Source organism: Enhydra lutris, unplaced genomic scaffold (genome assembly GCF_002288905.1).
Source record: "Enhydra lutris kenyoni isolate GAN:26980312 unplaced genomic scaffold, ASM228890v2 scaffoldscaffold18, whole genome shotgun sequence".
Classification (NCBI taxonomy): domain Eukaryota; kingdom Metazoa; phylum Chordata; class Mammalia; order Carnivora; family Mustelidae; genus Enhydra; species Enhydra lutris.
This window is the reverse complement of record NW_019154102.1, coordinates 24418960-24445890: the sequence shown is the minus strand read 5'-3', so window position 1 is coordinate 24445890 and position 26931 is coordinate 24418960. Positions and strand designations below refer to the sequence as shown.

Sequence of the window (26931 nt, the reverse complement as noted above, 5' to 3'; positions counted from 1 at the left end):
TACTGGTGTAGACACTGCTTTATTGTTTACATGTCTTCCCATTCAGTCCTTGCAGCAACCCCGAGGTAGGTATTACTATCCCCATTTTACAGCTGAACAAACCAGTGTTCCTACATTAGATCACTTGCTGAAAATCATACACGTATTAGTGGCAAAGCCGCTGGTAATTCCAACCCAAGGGGACTCTTTTGAATAGTTCACAGGTTGCTGCCAAGGAGTAGAGCCAAAAACTTCAACTGGGAGGGGTTGGATCATTCACTGGAGCTCAGGGCGGGGGTCCCTCACCAGGGATGAACGAGGCACATACACGGGCCAAGACCAGAACCGAGCAGAAGCCTAGAGCATCTGGGAGCTGTGAAGCAGGAAGAGGTCTTTATGTTTGATAGTAGTTGATAGTATCTTCAAATACACGCAGAGCCCAGCTTCCAAGACCCGGAGAAACAAGAGGGCATCCAGCAGCTGCGAGTCCCAGGGCTGACCACAGGTAGGGCTGGAAGAACTGCCGCTGACTGGCACTCCCTCATCTTGACCACTGGGTGGCGACCTCGAGGCACAGTCCTTTAACTTGGTTAAGGCCTTGAGAAGCTGATGAAAACCATACCCACCCACCCCATCCCCCATAAAAATACAGACTCACATGTACGGACAACATTTTGCATACGATTTCAGGAAGTCCATGGACCCCAGGTGGAGAACTTCTGACTTAGGGCAAGGGTGTCAACCTGAGTAAAGTCACTGATACAAACCTATTTTTATGCAACTTGAATTTCCTATGACTGTTCCCCTTTTGTTGTCCCTTAATACTTAGAAGGTTGTGAAGTCTTTTTAACGGGAGCCAAAGAGAAAGAACAGCTGTGTGTGGCAGTGGTGGCAGCCGGGAGGCAAAAACAAAGAGAATGACTGGGTCACGCGTACCGCTGTCCCTCCCGCCCAAAAGGTCACTTTGCGAGTTTTTCCTCTACTCAAGAGAAGGGTTATAGGTGATGGGGCCCGGGTGGTGGTTTGTTTCTTTTTAGAAAGAAAAGCCATTCCTTCACTGGCTACAGGGTCTGAAGTTCTGCAGGCAATGCCTCATTCCCACCTTCCCCCATCTGACCCCCCGGGATATACCTGAGCACTGGGTCTGAACCCCAGGGGTACACCTGAGCACCAGCCCAGTCCTGCATGCGCGTGTGGCCAGGCCTTCCACAAACACTTGCATACTGACACTCACTTTCATGGAAGGACAACTGGGTTGGGGGACATCTCAGGGCAGAGATTTCATTTTGCAACATGGGGATCATGCACTCCCCACAGAGAATCCCATAAACTAAGAGAATGAACAAAAGAACTTAATGCACACTAGGCCCCACCGCCTCTAGCGCTCTTCCTTCCCGCCAGGACCCACCAGAAGGCAAAGTCAAAGCTACGGCCCATTCCCCAACCTCGAAGTAACGGGCCGAGATAGGGAGCCAAGGCCGAAGGAGCTGCGGCGGATCAGAGGGCAGAAGTGGGAAAAGTCCTGATTCACGGGAGACAGCAGCTCTGATCTCTCATGAGAATCAGGAGATCAGCACAGGCCTGGCCCCGAGCCCAGCCAGGCCCAGAGAGGGCAGACACCAGTCTAAGTGATGATGCAAAGACCAAAGAGGACTCATAGCCCATGACCATCTTCCAGGCTCAGTACCCCCAGCATCTCAATGGTCATCCCCCTCCAGTGGTCACCCGTGCACTAGCAGTCACTTGCCCTAGATGGATGTTTCATCACATGTGGCTAGAGGAGCCCCAGTAAGCCGAATGTGGGCTGGGCTCGGACAAGGATCGAGCAGGAAGGGTGGAGGGAAGCCACCAAAGCCACTGCCCCTCTTGGCCAAGGCCAGGGGCAGCCGCTCATCTTCGGGAGAAGGTGAGGGAGGGTCCTGGCTGTAACTCGTGGTCCCAGACGGGGGTGCCCCCAGATCCAAGCCCACCTTGTCTCTAGCCAGAAGCTCCCTCTGTCGCCGTCGCTGCTGACGCCGGCCAATCAGAAGAAGAGTCAGCGATGCTGCAAGAACCCCCAGAAGAAAGCCGGCCAGTCCAGCACCCACTGTGTGGGCCTGACTTGGGGGACCCCGCTGGCTGCCCCACACCAAGCTGTAAGCAGCCACCACACGGGCCGCGCCCCCCTCCTGACATTCGCAGGCGTAAGCACCCAGGGCGCCTGGGGTTACTACCACCTCCAGCCCATCCCGCCGGGGGGGAAGTGCAGTCACCCCACCAGGCTGGTGCCACACACAGGACGCCCATGCCGAACTTGGGGAACATGGCAAGACCACGTGTGCCGCTGTAGCCACAGGAACTTCAAATACTACCGGGCGTTCTGCGGAGAGAGAGCAGAGACACGAAAGGCGGTAATGCTACTGGCTGGGCTGTAATACGGTAAATGATGGCATGGTATCAGACCCAAGTAGGGGCCGTGGGGACAAAGATACAAAGGAGATGCCCAAAGACAGTAAGACCATAAGTCACTGGCTGCCATATCTTCCAATTTTTAAAGTGGGTCCCAAATGGACAGCATTCTAGCCCCCTTCACCCACTCCACCCACATTCCCCTAAACCATACAGACCTCCCGGCTCTTTGGGACACAAAGAAGACACATCTGCTGACTCTATGTCTTGGACCAGCCTGTATAGAAGAGAATACTTGGTAAATCCAGTGCCAGTATCCCCTTCTGATTTCCTCAGTACCAATGAACATTCAGTAACAGAATGAAATCACAGCTCCCATCATCTCATAAATCACTCCTGAAACTATCAGTCAACTTTCTCTTAATGTAAAATATGTAAAATTTCCCCCCAATATCTCCTTGACTATTCGTGACACTTGCCAAGTCAATTCTAGACATATTTCCAGCAGACCACAGAGAATTAAATTTGCAGTAAGTCTGTTGGAAAGGTGTTTGGAGGGCGCTTTTAAAAAATGCATACTAGTGTTCTATGAAATGTATTTGGGTATCTATAACCACAGGATTTCTCTGGGGAAGAAAAAAAAACATAAAAACTACAGTTAACCTGTTTTCTATTAAGAGAGAAAACTTCTTTTCTATAAAAGTTAATCAAAATTCTATGAGGGTCAGGGAGATGACTTTTTGTTTCATAAAGGCTGCTCTTCTCTATGGAGGAAATTTCTCTCTCCAACACCTGCTTCAAACAACACAATCCTGGTACTTCCAGGATATGTGTGAACTGTGCCTGACAGCAAGGCAGACTGCCCACTCCGAACTCCCTGTCACCACTCCCCAGAGGGAGACCTTCCCCAAGCTATCAGTGGAGATCAAGTTCTATCTGAACACACAAAAGCCTCAAGCAAAGATAGACTCCATTTGAGTGTAAATGCCTTCCACATGAATTAAGATCCCTGAAATGAGCTCCAAGACTGGTATAAATACATTAAGTCTTCTGGGTAAAACCAAGGTCACTTAGTTTGGCTGAGAGCTAGGAACATGGGAAGGCCATATGTGCAGCTATAGCCACGGGAACTCCATAGTTTCTTTTTCTCACTTGTATGAATTGAGGTGTGGAGGATAGAGATCATAGAAGTACCAACTCGGTGGGATGCCTGGGTGGCTCAGTCAGTTGGGTGTCTGCCTCTTGATACTGGTTCAGGTCATGGTCTCTGGCTCCTAGGATGGAGCCCCACCCACCTCACCTCAGACTCTGCGCTCAACAGGGCATCTGCTTCTCTCCTTCTTCCTCTCCCTTTGCCCCTCACCCCTTACATGCACTCACTCTCTCACATAAGTTTTTTAAAAATGAATTAAAAAAAAAAAAGAAGTACCAACTTGGTAATTTCCTGTATTACCAAGAAATAAACTAGCATATAGACATACCTCACACCCTCCAAACACATATATCTTAAGGGGACCCTGAGTACACAGGATATCCAAAAACAACAAAATTCTTATTTTAATAGGTACTAAAACAATAAAGCACTTGCCTTGTCATAGCATTTATAAGTTCTCCCAAAAGAAACTACTAGATCAAAGTTCTTAATGAAAAACTGATTCCCAAAAAAAGTCTTTACTTCTAAAACTTTGGTAGCCTTGTGGTTCAGTAATATGTACAAATATACTGTAAATTAACTGGGCTTCAAAATAGGAAATATCAAAGTCAGTTTGAAAAAAAATACTTTCTAAGCAATCAATTAAAAATGTTTCATCAGGGGCGCCTGGGTGGCTCAGTGGGTTAAAGCCTCTGCCTTTGGCTCAGGTCATGATCCCAGGGTCCTGGGATCGAGCCCCACATCGGGCTCTCTGCTCTGCAGGGAGCCTGCCTCCTCCTCTCTCTCTCTCTCTGCCTGCCTCTCTGCCTACTTGTGATCTCTGTCTGTCAAATAAATAAATAAAATCTTAAAAAAAAAAAAAGTTTCATCAAAGGGAATATCATCAAAAATGTCAAAGACTTAAGAAAAACACCAATTTCAATTGATGGACATTGTCTGGATCCTAACTTCAGCAACTATCTTACAGTATACGCTGGCTTTGAGAAAACTAGAAAATTGGAACACTGACTGGATGTCTCATGACATTAAATTAATGGGATAATAATGATAATACGGTTTCATTTTTAATTCCATCTGTGTTAAAGATGTATACTGCCAGATTTATGGATAAAGTGATAAGATGTTCAAGATTTGCTATAAAACAACAGGGAGTGAGTGAGGGTATTGGTGAAGCAAGGTCAGGAGTTGATAGTGTGAAGTTGAGCAACAGATGATAGAAATTCATTGTATTTTTTGACTTTTGAATGTTTGAAATCCCTTATAATAAAATGTTTTTTAACAGAGTTCTTGTTGGGGGCAGGGGGCACACCTGGGCGGCTCGGTCGGTTAAGCGCTGACTTCAGCTCAGGTCATGACGCCAGGGTCCTGGAGTGGAGCCCGTGGTGGGCTCCATGCTCACTGGGGAGTCTGCTTGTCCTTCTACCCTCCCTCCACTCATGCTCACTCTCTCTCTCTAATAATAAATAAAATATTTTTAAAATTTTAAAAAGAAAAAAATGAGAGAGAGTCCTGACCTGAGAGAGATATATACTGAATATTTCTGATGGGTATAATGCCAGGGATTTTCTTCAATGTGACATACAATTTTAAGCTAGCTGCTGAGGGGAAAAGAGATGGTCGGATGCCCCAATGGTCAAAGGAGACCAGTGAAGAGATTGCCAGAATAATCTGGTCAGAAGTGATGATGGCTTGGACTAGGGTGATAGTGGCAGAGAAGGAGGGGAATGGCTGTGGACTGAGGATATGACAGATGGAGCTAGAGTCAGTACAAACTGCACGACAGCAAGGGCAATTCTGGCTTGGATGGAGGTCCCTTTCTTACAATGATGAAAATCACAGGTAGGGCACGTGAAGGAAAGAGGAAACAACAGTGCGTGCTGAGACTCGATAAGCTTGAGTTGCCTGTGAAGCCTCCCAAGGGACTATCAGGTAGACCACGAGGCAGGGAATCCCACAGGTCAACTAAAGACACATCAGTGGTGGTCAGCAGCACTCGGCGTTGAAGATAATGGGAATGTGACCACTTCAAGAGTGTGTGGAAGTGTAAGGAGAAGGACTGAACCCCAAGGAATACCAACATTCGGAAGTGGGATGGAAAAGGAATCAGTAAGGGAGATAGACTGATGGGGGAGGGAGGAAATCCGGGATTACGCAGGGTCACAGAAGGCAAGAGGATCGCAAGGAAGTTCAGAGGGAACAGTCAAGAGTGCAAACACTTCTGAGAGCTCTTGTAAAGTGAAAACTGAGAAGTGTGTGGCAACCTGGAGGTCAGTCTCACAGTCAGGGCAGGTCCAGCAGAGAGGCAAGGACATGGATGAGGCAGCACCAGACAGTCAGTATGGACTGACAGATGGGACACACAAGTGACACAAACAGAATCTCACACACACACACACACACACACACACACACACACACACACAGGGCAGCATTAACAGATGAGAAAATTTTTTTTTTTTTAAGTAGCTCCACTTGGGGATGCTTGGGTGGCTTAGTCAGTTATGCATTTGACTCCTGATTTCAGCTCAGGTCATGATCTCAGGGCTGTGACATCCAGCCCAGCATCGGCCCTGCACTGAGCATGGAGCCTGCTTGGGATTCTCACTGTCCCTCTCCCTCTGTACCCCAACCTCACCATCCGCCCCGCCCCCGACTCACGCTCTCAAAAAAGTAGAATAAAATAAAAACGAAGTAGGGTCCACACCCAACATGGGGCTTGAACTCCTCACGCTGAGATTAAGAGTCGCATGCTCTACCGAAGATCCAGGTACCCTGACAGATGAGACATAGACACAAACACATGGATGGGCCGGTGCCCTGGGACAACAGGCACGAGACCGACGCAGCAACACTCACCCGCCGTGCTCGCCAGCATGGGCCACACACGCATCCAGCCGGAGGCTCCAGGCACAGGCAGGGTCTTGGGCCAGAATGCATTCTGAGCAGCTCTGGAGACGGCCACAGTTGGTGGTGTTCACTTGTGTCACCTCGGTCCGGGAGCCCACCAGGAGCCAATTCTACAGAAAGAGAGTGAGGAAGAAGACACTGGCTCTCCCAGACCTTAGGGTAACAAACCGGCTCTGGACTCAGAGGTACCCCCACCACACTCCCCCAAATCTATAACTCACCTGATACAATTTCATACTCTCAACTGGCTGCGGCTCTGGGAATAAGGCCAGATCCTCCAGGACGCTGAGGTGGGCTCCAATCCGCACGGCTCGGTGGAGATGTCCATCCTCTAGGAAGCAGACAGGTGGCCAGACAGAATGACAGAACCGCCCCTGTGCCTAGTGACACTAACACCTGTACGCGCAGGACCCGCTCTGTGACAGGAGCACGTGTGCCCTGGGTTGGCTCCTCGCTGGGCCGTTAAACATACCTGTCCCCAGGTACAGCACATCATACTCTGTCCCTGAGAGGCTGGTCACCCTGTGCGCCACAACTCGGAGATAGGCTGTATCCGTAGTGACGAGCAGGGGATGGTCATCGGTTGGAAATACTGGCCGGTCCATGAGAGGGTGGTCCCGGATGAAGGTGAGCACACGATCAGGCAGGGAGAGCGATGAGCCAAACTGCTGGAGCTTCATGTTATTGGTGAGGCACTAGAGGAAACACAGGACAGGGACAGTTTCCCAGGGGCCAGGAAGTGTCTGTGATCCCTCATTGGGCCCTTTCTCTCCTGTGGCCACCCAGGTGTGAAGTGAAGAGACGTCCTACCCCCTCACCTCTCCAGGTCTGGGCTGGGGGACATCGTTGTCCATGACAGGCAGTCCCCTGTTGCAGTCATGTTTCAGCTCTCTGAAGGAACCATTCAGCACTGTCCGAATGTCTTGGGGTTGGAAGGCACAGACAGCAGAGATGGCCGCCCCCTCCCTGTAAGAGTCACAGGTTGGAGGCAGATATTTGGAGGGAACAAGGGAATAGCAACTCACCCCTGACAAATAAGAGGACCCATGAGAAAGGCAAAGGGAGCCATGAAGCCCGCTCCAGGGACAGCCCACCCCCTCTGAAGCAGACAGCACAGACACTGCACCCATCCCCCATCATCTCCCACCCCGTAACTCTCCCCCACACCAGGCTCCCCTCACCACTGGGAGGAAAAGATGCCGTAAAAGATGGGGGTCTCTGATCCGTGCTCAGGTCGGAGAATGGCCATGTCCTGCAGGACACTGGAGGCCCGGCCATGCTCAGGGCCTGGACAGAGTAGGTCAGCCTTCAGAAAGGTCGTCCATCTGTGCTGGAGGGTCTTCCGGCCCCCAAGGTCTCCCTGGGGTGACAAGTGCATGGGAAGTTCTCTTTAGAAGAACAACATTGTAGGAGGCATATGGACACCAACAGAGGTTTCCCTGTCTTCAGGGCAGACATAGACAGATGGGAAGACAGATGCACAGAAAAGCAAGGATGGAGGTACAGAGTACTGCAGGGGATAAGGAGATCTGGGGTTGGATGGGGTCACAGTAACAATGGCGGTGACTGAGTTCGTTGCGCACTTATGAAATACCGCCCTACAAGCTTTCCATAAGCCACCTCATTAAATCCTCAAAACAACCCTTATAGCTAGAGATCATTACTATCCTCATCTCTCAGGGGAGGTTCAAAGACACTAAAGGACCTGCCCAGAGTCACAGAGGCAGGAACTGGTGGAGCCGGGACTTGAACCCAGGACTAGCTCTCAAAAGTTCCTGCCTTTGACCTCTCCACCAGTCTACCTCCTGGGGACAGTGTGTCATAAGGGTAATTATAGGGGTGAAAGGCCAGAGCCTTTCCCCACACTCCCCAAGCTCCCAGAAAAGAAGCTGGGACAGAGGAAAAAAGGAGACAGAGGACAGACACAAAGACAGAGGCAAAGACAGGACAGGCAGAGCAGAAGAGGACAAACAATTGGAACGGTGGTCTCACCGCACACACACGGGCCACCCGTGGGACCTTAATGCGCTCATACGAGTCAAATGCTCGGGAAGTCTCCGTAAAGAAGAAGTAGATCTCATCATCTCCGTCTTCATCTCCCCACTCTGCTGGGCTCAAGGCCACGGCTGCAGCAAAGGCTGGGGCTGGGGAGACCAGTGGCCTCAGATACCACAGACACAGCCTGGGGCCACGCAGCCTCAGCCAGCTCTGTCCCCCACCAAGCACCCCTCCACCTCTCCCCACCGTTAAGCCAGGAGGGCAAGGTCTCTGTCCGAATCCAGTCCTCGGTGCGACCCACAGCCCGGGAGATAATCGGCTCCGTCCCCAGGTAATTTTTCACAGTGGCAGCATAGAGGACGCCCCCTGCAGGGCGACAGGGAGGAGACAGGCTGTCAGAGACGACTGAGGGAAGCAAAGGGTTGCAGACACAGCAGCATCTCATTTCCAGTCAACGTAGACACAAAGCACTCCAGGGTGGGAAAGGCCACCCGTGTTAAGGGAAAACTGCCGGCATGCTGATGTGCAGGAAGGAAGAGGAAGGGCTGCCCTGGTGAGAATCAGGCTTTGTCCGTCTGTTGGCTTGTTTGTTGTCATGGCTGGTTTTGGGCCGCCTCTACCCTGTACCGTTGTGATGACACCACGACGCTCCAGGAAGGGGCTCACTTTGCAGCATGCACGGTCTGACTTCCGCTTTCCCACTCTGGCACATGTCTAAGGGAACTGGTGCTCTTTCTGACTGGGGGTGGACCCTGCTCCGGAACCAGGCACAGCTTTAGGGTGTACCTGCACCCATTGGGGAATTGATCAAAACACAGGTTCCCGGCCCCCGGGCCAAGTAACTCTCACCCAGCAGAGTTAGGGGAGGGTCCAAGAACTAAGTTTAAGCTGCCCGAGTTACCCTCATGTGGGTGATTCAGGACCTCCCTTGGAGGAACACCAGCCTGGGGGATTCGTGAATGCTGCACAGGCAGCAAGAGGAAGCAGCGAGGAGGTACCGTGCAGGAGCACAGGTGCTCCGGGATGGTGGGGACTGGGGAGAAGACAGAAATCACAGATCCCCACTAGGAAGGGGAGGTACAGCTCTGTGGGAGAAGTCTAAGACACCTATAGCCACCCTATAATACAGACAAGCGCTCACATGCAACTAGGAGACAATAACTCAGGGGTAGTAAGTCGTGAGCCCCGGAGGAGTTCTGAGTCTCCCACGAACTCTGGAGAGAACAGAGTGGCATTCCTTCACCACCCACTACGTTTGAGCCACTGTGCCATGTGCTGAGCACAACACTGCCTCCAAGAGCCCCCCTTCAAGTCTGGAAGACAAACGTGGGCTCAGGTACCAGGAGACACTGGGGGAGCACAGAGGAGGACCCAGCTACCACTAACCGGGGTGGGGGGACCAGCCCCCAAGGGGTGACATCTGAGCTGGGTCTGAGGAAGGAGCAATTTGGTAGGGGGCTGGACTTCAGGGAGGAAGGCAAGCAGGTGGGGAAGAGAGGAGCTATGTTGAGGGATGTGGGGTGCTCCCTGTGGCTGCAGCTCTGGTGGGGCCAGGCACCTGCTGGGCTAGTGAGCGGAGATGGAGCTGGAGGTGAAAGGTGGGCACCCAACTGTGAAGAGGCTGCTCTGCCATGGGATGTGGACTTTATTTTCCAGGTAAGAGGGAAAACTGCAGATTTTCTTGAAGAAGAGAGCAGCATGACCAGTTCGGGCTTTAAGAAGATAATGCTAGTTAAGTCCATTCACACACTCCAGGCAAGAGTGGAGACCGGAACTAAGTAGCAACAGAGGAAAGAAAATGGTTAAAAAAAAAAAAAAAAGTAAATAAAATAAAAGGGCTTGATTGGGGGGATATTTCTGAGGCCGAATCAATTAAAAAGATTTGAAAGTCAACTGAATATGAAAGGTGAAAGAATGGAATAAAATAATGTCTTTAAGATCTCCAGCTTCTAAGATGGATGACAGCAGAGGGTGATACTATGAGCAAAGCCAGGAAATGAGAGGAGAGAACCAGATAAAGGAAGTAGTTGGGAAGTAGTTGGGAATACCAGATGTGGAATGTGCTGAGGTTGAAGTCCCTTCAGGACATGTGATGGGAGACTCTGGAAGGCCATCAGACAGACAACCCAGGCAACAGGGCTAGTCAGGCAACTGGGGAGTCAGGCTTAAGCCTGGCCATGAACGTGACAGCCAGGGAGAAAGAGGAAGTGAGAAAAAGGTCCCTGGGGATACCACCATTTCAGGGGAGAGGCTACTGAAGACAACATGGAAAATCAAGTCCGGGAAGCTAGGGAAGCAAGAGAGACTGGTGTGCTGCAAGGTGGTGCAGGGAAGGCCCAGCGCAGGCTGTGCAGACTCATGAGCCTGGAAGGAAGGGGTAGAGCAGGGCCACTCTGGAGGAAGCACCAGCATCCTGGGGTCACAGAGGCCTGAGCAAACTTGCTTGTCTCAGGTGCCGGAAAAATATCCACTATTTTAAAAAATACTTCCTACAAAGCAAAAAAGGGTCAGAAAGCCTCTGAGGGCAGCAGCAGAGGGTTAGAGGGTGGGGAGGGGAGACTATTCTATCCCTGGAGATGGTGAAAAGAATCCAAGTGTTCCCAGAGCCTGGAGGCCTGGCTTTGGACCCTGAATACTTACAAGCAGTATGATCTTGGCAAATAAGCTTCAGGAACCTCCAACCTAGAAGGGCGATAACACCACCCTCCACTCGGAGCCCTGCTGAGGGTTAAATGCGATCCAAACGTAGAGCCCACGTAGGGCCTGGCACATGGCCACCATTCAGTGCAGGTGAGTTGACGCTCTTTGTGAAACCTCAGGGACCACATGCTTGAGTTGTTGCCAGAAGGAGGGCTCTAAAATAGCACCCCGTTCCCTCCCAGAGTACTTCAGGAAGGACAAAACCAGGTTGAGGGCATGGTCTGGCAGCATGCGGAACAGGGAATAAGCCAACCATCTGTACTTGCAAGGTGGGTGGAAAACTGATCCGGGGGCGCCTGGGTAGCTCAGTGGGTTAAAGCCTCTGCCTTCGGCTCAGGTCATGGTCTCAGAGTCCTGGGATTGAGCTGAGCATCGGGCTCTTTGCTCAGCAGGGAGCCTGCTTCCCTTCCTCTCTGTGCCTGTCTGTCTACCTACTTGTGATCTCTGTCTGCCAAAAAATAAATAAAATCTTAAAAAAAAAACACAAACTGATCCGGAAGCCAGAGTTAGGATGAAAAATCTCCCTACAAGAATTATACACAAAACACTCTACAATCAGAACTGCCACTGAAGCTGTGTCATGGACACCTGAGAATGGAGAGAGATCTGTGGAGGAGACAGTCACGAATATTTAGGAGCATGACTTGGTGCAGGGTGGTGGTGGGGGGTGGCTACAAACAAATATTTTGTCAGGACCCAAAAGCGAGTGGAGGTAAAAGGTCCCAAAAGTTTCTACGGGATCAACGGGGTCAGTAAGGAACTCCGGAGCCCAGAATTGCCAAAGAGCACACTCACTTGGAGGGAAAGAGCAGAAGGTCACTGACACTAAGGGACAGCAGGAGGGGTCAGACACTCTGGGGGGAAGCAGCAGGGTTCCAGGTAGTCCAGGAGTACCAAGGGGTTTGTAAAACATGCACACACACAGGGCCCAAGGAAAAGGAGCAGCAGCCATCACAGTCACAGTTTCAGGAGGACACAGCATCACCACATGTCCTAGATTCTCCAGAACGGTCTCAATCTCAAATATTATGTTGCATTGTTCATATAACAAAATATCCCTGTATGTGCAATCATTGGCAGGTTAGTACTGAATGAATCAATTCAGTAAACATTAAAACACACATTTGCTATTGGCAAAAGAGAATGATACCCACAGTGCTGAATTCAGTGAACAAGCTGGTTAGAAAAAAAAAAATACATCAGGTATGATATAACCCTACACTTTTAAAAGACATGTATATGTCTGCAGACATAGGAAAGATGGGAAGGAGCAACAGCTCTACAGTGTTAATAACACATTTCTGATTAATGGAATTACAATGATTATTATTTTCTCCTTTCTACATTTTTGTACGCACTGAATGTTTGTTGCAGTTACCATCTTTCACTTTTATATCCCTCCAAATTAAGATATATTTCATTTTGGAAATACCAAGGGGGAAAAAAAAAAGATTGAAAGCCACAAAAGATGAATCACAACCAAAGAAACATCACAATTAAAAGTGGGAATAGAGCTCTCCTCACCCAAGGAGACGTAGGCTTCCCAGATGTGTTAGCAACAACACTGACAGCCTCACACACATCATGGCAGTGAGCACTTCCCTGCACCTGGGGTTTCAATTTTTCACTCTGCTACCAAAACAGTCACTTCTAAAGAAGATGTAATTAATAGGATTAATCATTCATTAGCTTTAAAAAAATAAAGGATTTTAAACAAACCCTGGCCTTCCTTCGTCCACCCCCTTTTCTTCACACAGTCAAAGCTTTCCAAGATAGCTAGCTCCTAGCCTAATAGTCTCCATTTCCTTATCCAAGGATGAGGCCAGCTGGATACTTTTTTTTTTTATAGAACAGCCTACGATGAGGACATAATTAGCTAGTTGGAGATGCGGCGTTTATTCTACCTTTTCCTTTGTTGTTCACACAGTATTTCTGTCTTGTTTCAGTGTGTGAATGCTAGTCTTGGAGCAAACACACCTGAATTTAAGAGGTAGGTCTAAGGGGCACCTGGGTGGCTCAGTGGGTTAAAGCCTCTTGCCTTCAGCTCAGGTCATGATCCCACATCGGGCTCTCTGCTCAGCGGCGAGCCTGCTTCCCCCCTCTCACTCTGCCAACTTGTGATTTCTCTCTGTCAAATAAATAAATAGAATATTTAAAAAAAAAAGAAAAAAAGAGGTAGGTCTGACCCCAAAATGCCGGCAGCACGCAGTATATCGGGAACATGTGCAGTGCTTCTTGGCAGATGCAGTCATCAAAAGATACCAGGAGAGCAAATAGAGATGATTAAACACAGGACAGAGTCCCGAAGAGAAAGAACAAATACTCCTTCCTCCTGCTCTTATCAATAAAAGCCTTATCTGTTACAGGATGTTGCTAGGAGAACGGAGGATAACTGACTGCTGTCTCCAGCTGGGGTACACGGGAAGGTAGCAGCACTGTGTTCTCAGAGGAGGGGACTCTGGTGGTGGAGCAGGTTTGGGGGAGGAGAGTGAGGATGATGAGCTTGGTTTGGGACATGCTGACTTTGAGATCTGTGGGACAACTACGTGAAGATGTCTGGAAGGCAGCTGGATACGTGGTCTATAGCTCCACATAACGTCTGGGAGGCATCAGAATGCAGTGGAAACAAATCTGTGAGGCTGGTTGAGACCACAACCACATAGAATGAGAAAAGAACTGGACCCTAAGAGGGGGTCCAAGGAACCCCAACCTTGAAAGGATGAGTGGAAGACAAAGACCCTCCAGAGGAGACAGAAGGAAGTGCCAGTGTTCTTAGGCTAATGTGAACATTACCGTCAAATTATCTGCATTTTTCTAAACTGGAACAGTACAAAAAGAGACACTGAGAAAATGTTAATTTTATCTAAGCGCAGTACAAATACATGTCATATTTGAAGACAAGATTTCTAAGGCTTTTTCCTAAATAAATGCCAGTAACTAATAAACACATGGAAAGTTGTTCAACCTCACTAATGGAGATGCAAGCAAAAATACATAAAATTGGGCTCTGGAGGAGGTCATAATGGACTGTATGTTTTTTGTTTTTTAAAGATTTTATTTATTTGACAGACAGAGATCACAAGTAGGCAGAGAGGCAGGCAGAGAGAGCGAGAGGGAAGCAGGCTCCCCGCGGAGCAGAGAGCCTGATGCGGGTCTCAATCCCAGGACCCTGGGATCACGGCCCACGCCGAAGGCAGCAGCTTAAGCCACTGAGCCACGCAGGCGCCCAACTGTAAGTTTATTAACTGTATTCCCTGGGACTGACAAGGGTGCAATGAAAGAGGCCCTCTTGTCAATGCTGGCGGGACTAAATGGAGGGCAATTTGGCCAGATCCACTGAGTACCATAAAAACCTTTACACTCTTTGGCCCAGCAATTCTACTTTCTGGATGGACTCATATGTAATTAATTAGATTTGTGTAAGGGATTTACATAAACATTTCTGAGAAAAAATTTCTCCTGCAGCAATATTTATAAAAGCAATCATTTATCTTACATTTTGAACGTATAATTATATGGGAATAGACTGTGCTAATTCAAGTGATGGGAGAGTATGCAATCACTAAAAACCATGTTTTGAATAATTAATTCTATGAGAAAATGTTCAGTATACAAAATTAAGTGGCATATGTGTGATAACGCCAATGTATTACAAATATACACATGGACAAACACAGTAGAAGAAAATACTTGAAAACAGTATTAGTGGCTACCTGGTGATAACTGAATTACAATTGGCTTTTCCATTCCTTCATTATATATTTCTATATTTTCCCAATTATCCACAATGCACACTGTAATTTTTAAAATTTAAACAAGAAATACTCTGCTATTACATTCTAATAATATTTTCATTACTAAAAGCTCTTCTTTCTATTCAAAATACCTCTATTATCCTCAAGGACACTTTTATAAATCCTAACTGGGAATTTAAGTTCTAGTTCTTACATAATGTTGTCACTACTATCTATACTGCTATTTTCAAAACAAAGGGGCAGCAGGATATAACAGATCAACACTGAAAGCTCCAACTGAATACTGGTCCTTGGGTCAAGTTTAAAGAAATTTAAATTATAGCCCTATGAAGTACCAACTTCAGAGGAAAATGTATAATACTGGTATTGACTGTGATTTGGATCGAAGACAGAAAGAGACATGGAGAAACTAGCCATTCTAAATAGTTAGAAAGTGACTTCTGATCATTTCCATCAGTTATCAGATGAAAGGCAACCTGAAAAAAAAAAAAAAGATTTAAAACCCTTTTGAGGGGCGCCTGGGTAGCTCAGTGGGTTAAGCTTCTGCCTTCGGCTCAGGTCATGGTCTCAGGGTCCTGGGATCGAGCCCCGCATCAGGCTCTCTGCTTGGCGGGGAGCTTGCTTCCTCTCTCTCTCCATCTACCTCTCTGCCTACTTGTGATCTCTCTCTCTGTGTCAAATAAATAAAATCCTTAAAAAAAAAAAACCCTTTTGAAAAATGTCTTTCCTTTTTGAAAATGTTCTTTTGTCATACAATGATCTTATTTATGAAAGTTGTGTTCTTAAACCACATGCTAATATGAATTCACCTGCTGACTGGAACACAGAGATTACGTGCAGAAGACAGAGTATAAATATGACTGCTTGAAATAAAGAAAGTATGTTAATTGATTACCTTAGAGTTTGTAATTAAGAAGCCATTTTGTTGATTAAAAAATTATGTAGAATCAAGAGACAACCGATAAAACTGATAAATCTTTCTTAATGACCCAATGACTGGCTCAGAGTTTTGCCAAAGATGCTAGATAAAAAGCCAAGAAAACTACTAACTAAACTGTTTCTATGCAAACATGTACGACTATAATCAAGGTTTCATCAATTTCAACTGCAGATGAATGATAAAAATGACAAATCTTGTATTTATCAGATTGAGAGTTTATGTTCATTTTGTTATTTTATTACTTTCCAAAAAGGGAAGTCATTAACTGTAGGACTAAGTAATTTGTATAGCTAGTTTTTAAGACTTTTTCTATAAAGCCACAAGGAGGAAAAAAATTTCACTGTTAGATCTTGTTTCTCAATTTTTTGTTTTTCATAAAATGTAGCCCAAAAGAATGGGTAAAAATCAATTTTACAATAATGAACAGCAAAAGTCAGTAAAGAAAGAAAAAGTAGTACAATGAATGCTGCTGAGTCAACTGATTAGCTAATTGGGAAAAATAAATTTAGATCTTCATCTCATGCCATTCATCAAAGTAGCTTCCAAACAGATCAAAGAGTTAAACATTTGGGGGGAAACTTTGTAAGAAGAAAAATTTTTATCTGCTCTCTAATTGAAGAAGGGTTTAGCTTAAAGACAAACGTAACGACGAAGGAAGAGATATAGATCAGAACACATATCCCATCTGATAATTGGCCCAAGAATAAGAGTATTCTTGGATTTACGAAATCCAAGAATATATATTTGGATCTATATACAGGTGTGCATATATATATGGACTTACCAAAGAAGAAATAAAAATAAGTACTAAAATATGAAAACTTCCTAATATTAACTTTCCTAACATTCAAAGAAATACAAATTAAAACAAGGTGCCATTTTTTAGCCTCAAATTAGTAAAGATTTTTCAAAGTGACAACAATAGTATTCTAGTGAAATTTATGTGAGAAAAAAACAAAACACTCTCATTCCCGCTGATTTAGGGTGTAAACTGGTACACTCTTTCTAAAAACTCAATTAGCAACAAATAATGAGCCATAAAATGTTCACACCCTTTGATAGAGTAATCCATTTCCGGGAATCTTGAGATAATCTAAAATGAGGACAAAAACTTATGCACAAAAATGTTCATTACAGTGTTATGGGTATTAGCAAAAAACTTTGAGGTAAACTAAATAAACCTGGAAATCAAATAAACTTATATAAGTGACTTGGGACTGCTTAATTAAATTATGGAATGCTCACAGGAAGGGTAGCATCATATTATTAAAATTTTTCTTCACAAAAAAATTGTTAAATTGGGCGTGCCTGGTTGGCTCAGTCGGTTAAGCATCTGTCTTTGGCTTGGCTCAGGTCATGATCTCAGGGTCCTGGAATCGAGCCCCACATTGGCTCCCTGCTCAACAGGGACTCTCTTCTCTCTCCCCCTTTACCTCCCTCCTTCCCTAACCCTCCCCACTGCTCATTCTCTCTCTCAAATAAATAAAATCTTTAAAAAAAATTTTTAATTGCATAAAAATGCCTATGATACAAAGTTTCATGACAAAATTCAAAATTAAATCCATGTGGCATGACATTTAAAAGTTTTACAATATACACACACTCATAAAATATCTATTTACCTGTTTGTTTTACACTGTTGTGAGAAAATGGCTAGACTCTCACTGAATTTGAAGGGTGTATGTGGGGGTAGTCTGACCTAAAAGATAGGCTACGTGCCACACAAACAATTCACTTTGTGGTTGCTGCAAGATTACGCATTCTCTAGAAAAGATTTAGGGACCAACTGTGATTGAACCATTGCACACTTGAACTGTATACAGCTTGGTCAAAGGAAGTAAGAGCAGGAATTTGTTTAATAGTCATTACCGATTACTGATTCCTCTGGGCAACAAAGGATTGGCCAGCAAAATTTATATGCACAAGTGCAGATGCAAGGACACACACACATTTGTTTAAAAAGCTAGAAAGAAATATCCCACACTGTTGGCAGTGGTTTTCTGATACCCTGGAACTGTGCAAAGCTGGTAGATACCAGACACTCAAATTCCTTCCTCCCATCAAACTATTCACGTTGTCCAAGGGCTCTAGAGCCACATGTAGCTCGTGGCTACCGTTTTAGACAGCACAGATGTAGAACATTTCTATTGTCCCACAAAGTGCTTTTGGACAGTGCTATTCTACAAGATTTCTTAGGTTCTTCTCCATACTTTTTCTAAATGTATTACAATATGCATTGTAGTAGATTCCTCGTATAAATGGGGGTGGGAGGGAGAGCATTATGAGAAAAGAAAATGAGGTTAACAGAGCAAACACTCACATTAGAGGTGCAGAGAATACATACTCTAGAGAAAACCCAGGGGAAGAATCTGGGGAAAAGCAGGAGGGCACAGGCACTATGGGAAGAATAGGAAAGGCCAGAAAGAGACAGGGGAATAACAGACATTGCAAGGAAAGGAAAGAAAGACACAGAAATCCCAACAGCAGGGGTGGGGAAGGAGGCAATTACAGCAAGGAGCCACAGGTTCTGGGCTCTCCCCACTCACCAGCCATTACAGCTGCTGACCGCTGAGCTGGCTCAAAAGGACATTTCCCCCGGCCATTCTCAAGTCTTTCAACCTGCTGGAAACTGGACACATCCTACAGACCAGAAGGGGGCAATTGGTTTAGGGTCATGGACAGGCTCATAGTGAGAATTACAAAGATGGTCAGATGAAGGAAAAGCTCAATTTCCATTCATCTCCCATTCATCTGCTACCATCCCATAACTCCCAGTCTGCTGTTCTGATTCACCCACCCATTCCAGCATTTCCCATCTCTGCCATCCCCCTTTTTGCCAGTTTATTCCTCTTCCCGCTATTCCCCTAGTACCAATACCCACATGCCCTGCTGAAGGAACCCCACGGATGGTCCTAAAAGACACTAAGAGGCCGAGAGGCAGATCTCTCCTCCGAAATGCTAGGATTTGCAACTGGCTGGGGACTATGTGACAGGACAGGGAGGTCAAAGGGAAGAGAACAGGCCTCCTGACAGCTGGAATTCTTAGGAAGGGTAAAGAAGAGTGCAGGCTAATATAAGATCATCTGAAGCCCAGAGGCTTAGAGAGAAGGGCCTTCCTCCCTCTACTCCTACCCCAAGGATAAAGGACAGGACCAGAGTCAAGGATACATAGAAAGGGGGAAGGGAATCCGCAAAGTTAGCGAAGACCTGAAACTCAGGTCAGAATTTGAGGATTTGGCAAGTAACCGCCTTCTTCATTCAGCGACTACAGCAGGACTGACCTGGACAGGAGGCGAAAGATGGAGGAATCCGCCAGGACTAGCCAGAAATTACCTTACCTGAACACCAGCACTAAGCCATCCTTCAAGATAATATCCAAAAATGGAAACCAGGTTTGACTTCAACTGGAGACGGGCAGAGAAGTTAATGGTTAGGCTGGTTAGGAATTGAAGTTATGGCATGGAAGAGGCAGACACGACACGTCCAGTTCACTAGGGAGGGCATATGGTGTCACTGGAGCACAATTACACTGATGGTGGATGGAGGAACCACACTTAGCCCCTGAGTGTTAGTATACTATGGGCCCATTCTGACCACTTGTCTACTAACTACCGTCCACAAATACGGTTTTGTTTTACCAAGACAGCCTTGAACAGGGCCCGTTAAAATCAGGTGTGATCTGAGATCCCCAAAAAGGGAATACTGGGTCAAGAGAGTCTTCCAGAATGAGGGAGCCCACAGGGGCACAAGCAGCCCACCTGTGTGGCAGTGGAGGCAGCCTAGCCTGAGAAAAGAGATGGATGACAGCTCAGTGAGAGATTACCAAGATGCCTGGGCACTTCGGACAAAGATTAAAACATGCTGCCAGGGTTCTTCTTACCTGTCCCCAGAAAGGCAGCAGTAAGCTCCTCCTCTCCACACTGCCTAGCCATGCTTGCGATTTACACCACAGGTTAATATACCTATAGTATCAGTCACTGCCTGGATAAATTTTTGAGCAAGAGACTGACAAAATGGCTCCCCGCTGCCTAGAATACAAACCTGTTAGCCCAAATTACTTCCTTTCTTCTGCTCAAAATGAACACTTTCTTCCAACCAGACCTGGATCCCTTGGTATTCCCAAAAAACAAATCACGCTCTCCCATTCCTGTGCCAAAGACTACCCCCTTACGCTTCACCAAGGACCCCTTTTCTCAGTCCTCATCTTCCTCATCTTTATGGTGCAGCTGGTAATTTTGGCTCACCCCCTCCTTCAAATAGTCTGTCTTCTCTTTGAAAGTCTACCATCCTCCCCTATCTAATTGCTGCTTCTCTATCTCCTTTGGTTGCTTCTATTTTCCTTTCTAGACCCTAACTATGTAAAATCTATCCTTAGTCCTCGTCACATATACTCCAATGACCTCACTCATTCTTACATTTCCAGTTAGACTTTCTGTGCAAATTATTCCTCAAATTCTCTGAAAGTTTGATGCCTTCCAATCTCTGGTCTGTGTCTGCACTTGGCAGCTGGACTTCTTCACACAGATGGCCTATGAGCCCCTTAAAACTCAGTAGGTAAAAACGAGTCCTCATCCAGTTTCCCCAAATGGCATCACTATATTATGTAGGCTTATAATTTTTGAGCAAGTGAGGCTCCTATTAACTAGATAGGTTATGCTTACTGTCTCGTCAAAGTGACATTTAGTTAGGGTCTGAAGGGGATAAGACCCCTCCGCTACAGTTTCTGCTGAAGGTTGGGATTCCTCATTGTATCATCAGTTGTGCAGAAGCCAAGTCCCTCCAGATAAAAGACAGAGCTAGGCAGGAAGGCTCTCAGTGAGCTGTAGGGCTGGAATCCATCCTTTGGCTTTGGCCAAGAAAAGTTCTTGAGAATAACAATGCACCTTCCCCGGGTGGTTAGGGGGAAAAAAAGAAAAAAAAAAAAAAAAAAAGATGGTCCCTGTCACATGAAACAGAACAAATGTCACAAGACACTGAAACCAGATAAGGTGTTCTGTGCTGCAGGCTGGATTAGAAGAACAGGGTTGTGGGGCAGAATGACACATAGCTGGATTTAAATCTTGACTCTGCCTCTGCCAGCTACACATTAGACATGGTGTCTAACTTCTTGGAACTTCCACTCCCTTGCTTGAAAAATGGATATAAATAATACCTAAATATCACAGTGCAGTGCTAAGAACTAAACTCAGTCTCGAATGTAAAGTCCATAGTACCACACCTGGGACAGAGTACATCTTCAACACAACGGGAAGTCTTGTCATTGCTATTGTTAAGTCTAGCATTCTCCTCTGTTAACTGCTAAAATTCCCTCAACAAAGCCAACTAAAATATTTTCCTCCAATGTCCAATGAGCTGTCACGGAATGGCAGCACTCCACATTGTTAGACTGGGGTTGGGGGGGGGGGTCCAGTGCTTGAATTCCCTTTTGCAAGAACCTGCGTTTCTCTGAGCAATCAACTCTGAGTGAGTGGTCAAAGCTCGCACGTAATAGTTATACATGGTCTCAAAGTCATCACTCTGGGACGTGAGAGGTTCAGCACTAGGGATAAGGCAAGAACTTGCTTAAACAGAAAGGAGTTGCCAGGTAGCAGGATCAAACAGTAAAGGCACGAGAGCATTGAGGATGCCTAGAGGGCGGTCTTTGTATATGGCTTGATGAGTTAACATAGCTGATTTCAGGGGCAGGGAGCTGTACCCTATATTCTCCTACAAACACGCTTTGACCAAAGGATGGTTTTTCATTTCAAATACCTGCTAGGTAGGACAGTTCAGAGAACAAGATCAAAGTCATGGGAGTGCAAAGGCAGACCCTGTGCTTCACTCTGGTTGTTGAATTTTCTCATGAATGGATAGGAGTCCAATCCTGACAGGATGTACAGAAAACATTTTATGTCTATACAATCTAACAACCATTAGGGTCCCCTCAGGGAGCCAAGGAAGAAGAGAAAGCTCTAGGAGACTAACTGAAAGTGATCATGATGTCTCTGAGCCATGGCGCCGGTATTCATACCCACAGGGTCCCCAAGTGTGTGCAAGCCGGAAGAAGACCTATGTGGCAAGGGTAGTTCTACCACTACTTCCCAAGCTTCGTGAGAACTGTAAGGAAACCATACACTCAACATCACCTGATGGGATATAGAGATTTTCAATACCACCCCGAACTGGAAAGCTTCCCAAGATGAGGAAGCTATCCACAACCCAGTGAAGAGTCTTTCATCCACATTACGAAAAGGACGCAACCAAAGACCGGCTAAACTCGGGGGCAGCCCAGATGGACTGACTGGGTCAATCAAACATATAAATTACAGCATTCAAAGCCAGAGATATGAGGGTCATCCTCAATAAGGAGGGGTTTGAACAAATGCACTGATGAGATCCAGGTGGCAAGGAGTGCTCCAGTTTGCAGAAGGGGTAAGTCAGAATCTACGGTTAAGGATCAGGGCTGGGAAAGGGAGTCATTGCACTCCTCCTATTGCTCCTTGGAGCAGAAAGGAAAGCCACTGAATACAAAGAACATGGGAGGCTTTTGACTCATCCTAGGTTCCTGTCACAAGTGTGTGCTGGCAGAGGACCAGTGACTGACTGCTGGATAACTGATGGAAAAAGCTGAGAGTTCAAAAACATCAAGACCTTCCTGAGATGCCACCAGTCCCCTTACCTCCAGAAGCCATGACTAGCCTAGAGGTGATCAGTGGTACACATGTCCCAAGCCTGCCTGAGTGTGAGAGTAGAGATGCCCAGGGCTCCAGCAGCAATGAACAGGACCCAGAAGAAAATGTGACTGACAGAGTGCCCACTTTGAAGGCAAGATCCGGGTACTGTATTAGTGGGCAGTGACCTCAGAAGCCATGAGAGCAGAGGGTCACAGCCCACACAGAATGAAGTTGGCAGTGGAAGTGGGAGAAGAGAGTGAGAGAGAGTCACATGCCCTGGGACAAAGAAGCAGGCATGGATTGTGCTGATTAAGAAATGGACCTAGGCTGCCTGGACAAAGTGTACACAGAGCAAAGGAAACATGAGTTACTGGCCTCTGAAGTCTCTCCTAGATTTATCCTCTCCGGGGATTAGTTAGCATCCCTAATTCCCTTTACCATCTCTCCTCTCTCTACACTCTGTATACCTTACCTTCTACAGACAACCTCCTCCCCCTCCCATGGCAGACAAAGGCTCCACCCTGTGAGGACATCCCTCACCCCCAATGTGTATCATGCACAAGTGTTGCCTTAAGCATGCCCCCCCTCATGGTCACTCACAGAAGACCCTTCCCATCCTCCCACCCGTCACTCACAATAACCCCGCACTTCGGATCAAAAGCGAAGGTGCCACAAGTGAGGAGGTGAGAGGCATTGGCAATGGCGAGAATCTGGACAAAATTGTGACATTCGTCCTGGGGGTCAGAGATGATTAGAGAGAATTAGAAGCAGCAGGTACAATGAAAGGTAGGGTAGGACAGTTAGAGGCAGCTCTGGGACAGTTAGAGGCAGCTCTGAGATCAGAGATGACTGGTGATGACATGGCGTTAGAGTCCCTAGAGATGGGAGCATTGCAGGGGACAGACACAAGAGTCAGAGGCTGGAACTAGATCTCAACTGACACTCAGGACAGGAACAACATTCACACCTACCTCCTTCTTGCCTTTTTTCCTGCAGTTCTGTCTGTGGGCTTCAGGCACCATCCAGTCAATCTGAGAAAGGAGAAGTAATTGTTGCTTCCAGATTCTCCCCAAATTCCTCCCAAGTCAGGGTAGGTCAAATAGTTCCACATCCTCCATCAATTTGAGAACTTCAGAGCCCCCCACCCCCATCCCGACCCCGACCACCACCACCACTGATCAGAGCATTGTTTTTTAAACTGGAATCTCCACCCATTAATGAGTAATGAAATCAACTGCTTTTATTTTTAATGAAATAGGATATATCAGAATGTATCACATATAGGGGAGTAGATATTATTTCAAGAAAGGGTTTTTACAATACACACTTCCTGTCCTGGGTCAAATGCATCAAATATTTCTTACTAAGGGGTGGTCAAAAAAGTTTAAAAGCTATTGCCCTAAAGAAAGGTGATTCTAATGATTCCTCTGCCCACAGTGACCTGAAACCTGGTCACTTTGGCCTCCTCCCTTGTCATGAACCTCCCTCATAGCCTCCTCAGTCACCCCCCCTCTGCCGTCACCTTTAGCAAAGATAATGAATATTCTTCCTATGTTCAATTTCACCAACACTCCCCCTCCTACCATCACCACTGTTACATATTTGGTTATTATGAACACCCCCCCATCAATCCCAAAAAACTATGTATCTAATCACATGCTCTGGGGTCATCCCCACTTTGATCTCTCACCCTGCGGGGTCTCTCCCCTGAGAAGGGCAGGGATAAAGCGAAGATGGTGTCCCGGGCGCCGACATAAAGTGTATGGGAAGCAGGATCCACAAGGAGGACAGAGTAATTATATGTCTGAGGGACAGTGAACCGGGTGAGATAGGAGTCAGCCTCTGGCAGGAAGAGAGGGTGAGAGGGGAGAGTGATATCAGCCATTGCTTCATAAGGGTTGGGTCCACAAGGGCAAAGCTCAAGAGCTCAATTTCTGTTTTCTTCCAAGTACCATTTATTTAGCAGCCAGGAGGGTGAAAAACAGAGCTTTTACAGGCCAACCATCAAACCTCCCCAAAGAGAGAGGACTGAGGAGGCCAGAATATTTAGCACACAATGCAGTCAAAAATGCTTTTTCTCTAAAAATGGAATGTTTTATTAAAATAACAGCATAAATATTAAGTCTAATTTCTATTCACAGCAATATGATACATAATTTGAAAATTCCTATAGAAGGTGTAAGTACTTCCCTCTCAATTTCTTTTTTTTAAATTATTACTTATTAGTAACTTCTTTTTACTTAGAAGGGAAACAATTCACTCTTTTCACCAACACTTTAGGAGACTATCCCCTGTCTCCCCCACTGCTCTTGTCCTTCCCAACCCCACCCCATTTCCACCCAAAGAGGTAAAGGGTAGACAAGAGTGTGTGCTTTGGAAATGGACCAGCCTGTGTTTAATGTGGCTCTGTCACTTACCAGCTGCATGATCTTGAATAAGTTACTTGCCCTGAGCATCACTTTCCTCACCTGTAAACACCAACAACCAGGCTTGTTGACAGAATTAAGTGAGATAACATATGTGGAAGCAACTGACATGTACTACATGTTTCAAAATGGCTCCTTTCTTTCTTACCTAGGCATGTGCTCCATTTGGGCCAAACCTAAACTTCGTATCATCATTCAAAACTCTATTTAAAGATGATGACAAATAAGTCAGCATGAATTTACCTTCTTAGCTCACTCTGGGGCCCCTATCCCTGCACCAACACAGCTCTACGTGCTTCGCCCTCTCAGCCACCCTCAAGACAGAATGGCTCCAAGCCATTCATTCCTAGTTGTGCTGATGTATGGGGCCCCACCCACCCCATCTTCCCACACCCGAATTCAGGTCTATGCTGTACCTGCCTATACTCTCATGCTCATTGTAAGTCCTGGAACACCCAAATTCCCTGCATATCCCCAGCTCCGTTTCACTCTGCTATCTAGACTTCTCTGAATTTCTGGTTATCAACCCAGCCAGGCAACCTCAATTCTATCTTGTGGCTATTGCTCAAGCACAGACAAATCCCCAGTCTCTGACCACAAGTTTGTCTTCTGGATTCATAGCAACCCTAAATGTCACTAGTCTGAAATTCAGACTCTACACTACTATTGCCCACTTCTGAGGTTTTGCCAATAGGTTGTCCTTTCAGCTTCACTAGCTCTGTCTGCACAGGAAGCTAACACTCATTGTCCAGGGAGAAGAAAACAAGGTCAGCGGCCATGCTCACGCCCACCTCAGCAGAAAGCCATTAAAGTGTGAATCACTCCAAGGACCATTTCTAACCTTGTGGCATCCTCTGCCTTCTTCCTCATCTCCTTCCTTTGTTTTCTCCTTCTGAAGATTTTAGAAATCATTTAAACAGAATTTTAAATCAACTCATTGAACGGTTTCCCAACATTCAGTGTAGGGAACGAGTAGAGAGCAGGCAATGCTGAGGAGTTGACAGGGTTACGATGGATCATAGTCCAGAGAATGGGAGTTGTGTCAGAGCTGTGAGAGGCCTGGGAAGTGGGTTAGGGAGAAGAGGGCTACCAGCAGGGCAAAAAGCTTGCGAGCAGATATAAACGATGATAAGGGAATGGATTTGAGAAGTGAGCAGATGGAAATGCTGAGCTGGAGAAGGATGGGCGGCTTGAATTGAATGACAGACCAATGAGTTTGGCAGAAGAACAGGCGTCAAGCTGGCGTGAGGGACATCGATGTACGTTTGGGAAGACAGAATAAGGGAGAGGGAACTCAAATGGAGGACCTCAGGAATTCCCCATCCCCTGCCCGGGGCTCAGCGTCCGCGTCTGCCTGGCGAGGGGCTTAACCCTCTCTCGGTTCTGCGAGTAAAGGGCCGCGGGATCCACCGGGGCGTGGCTTGGGAGCCGAAGCGCGAAGCGGAGGAGCGATGCGGTGGGGCAGCACCGCGTGGGGGTCCCGCCCTGGTCCTGGCGGGGCGTGGGCGGCGCGGGACGCGGTGCGCTGCGGCGCGGGGCCCCACTGCGCCTGCCCGGGTCGGTAGGGAGAGCAGGTGGGTGCGGGCACCTGCAGGCGGGGTCTGGGCGCGGTGCGAAGGGCTGAGGGCGGGGGCGCCCACGCCTTACCGGAGATAGGAAGCGAGGTCCTGGGCACCGAGCGGGGGACGCGGCCGGATACTGGGCCGCTCAGCACCGCCAGCAGCAGCAGCGGGAAGGGCGAGGCCGGAGGTGGCAGGGAGCCCAGGAGGCGCAGCGTGGCAGAAGCCAGCATCTTTGGCTCCGCCTGGCCGCTGGGTGGGGCGCGTCCTGCCACCTGCGCTCAGAGCCGCGGCTCTGCCGGCCTCGGCCCAACTCGGATCTCCTCGGTCCGGTTCGGCCTGCGTCGGCCAGAAAAGAACGCAACCCGGCTCCGCCCCTTCAAGAAAGGACTAATGGTCGGGCCGATTTCCTCCTCCAGCCAATCGGGGTTGGGTGGAGGCGGAGCTAAGGGGCGGAGAAGCCCAACCCAGGT

The 26931-nt window shown here is 47.2% G+C and overlaps 1 protein-coding gene across 4 annotated transcripts; it reads right to left on the bottom strand.

Moving 5' to 3' along the window:
- On the bottom strand, positions 1 to 26776 carry LOC111148101 (ssemaphorin 4F). 4 transcript variants are annotated; one of them, XM_022504503.1, is made up of 14 exons: positions 26547 to 26776; positions 24164 to 24315; positions 23445 to 23504; positions 23109 to 23207; positions 18367 to 18460; positions 8672 to 8791; positions 8420 to 8571; positions 7609 to 7787; positions 7246 to 7393; positions 6900 to 7122; positions 6649 to 6758; positions 6377 to 6537; positions 2586 to 2644; positions 1 to 2338 (listed from the first exon to the last, which is right to left on the bottom strand). In XM_022504503.1, exons 1-14 carry the CDS (start codon positions 26689 to 26691, stop codon positions 1728 to 1730), a joined length of 2313 nt encoding a protein of 770 aa, XP_022360211.1. In that variant the 5' UTR covers positions 26692 to 26776; the 3' UTR covers positions 1 to 1727. The 4 variants fall into 4 exon arrangements, with proteins under 4 accessions (XP_022360211.1, XP_022360213.1, XP_022360212.1 ...); XM_022504505.1 differs by having other exon boundaries at positions 24164 to 24941; positions 26547 to 26566; XM_022504504.1 differs by lacking the exon at positions 23109 to 23207.
- Between the last annotated feature and the right edge of the window lie 155 nt (positions 26777 to 26931).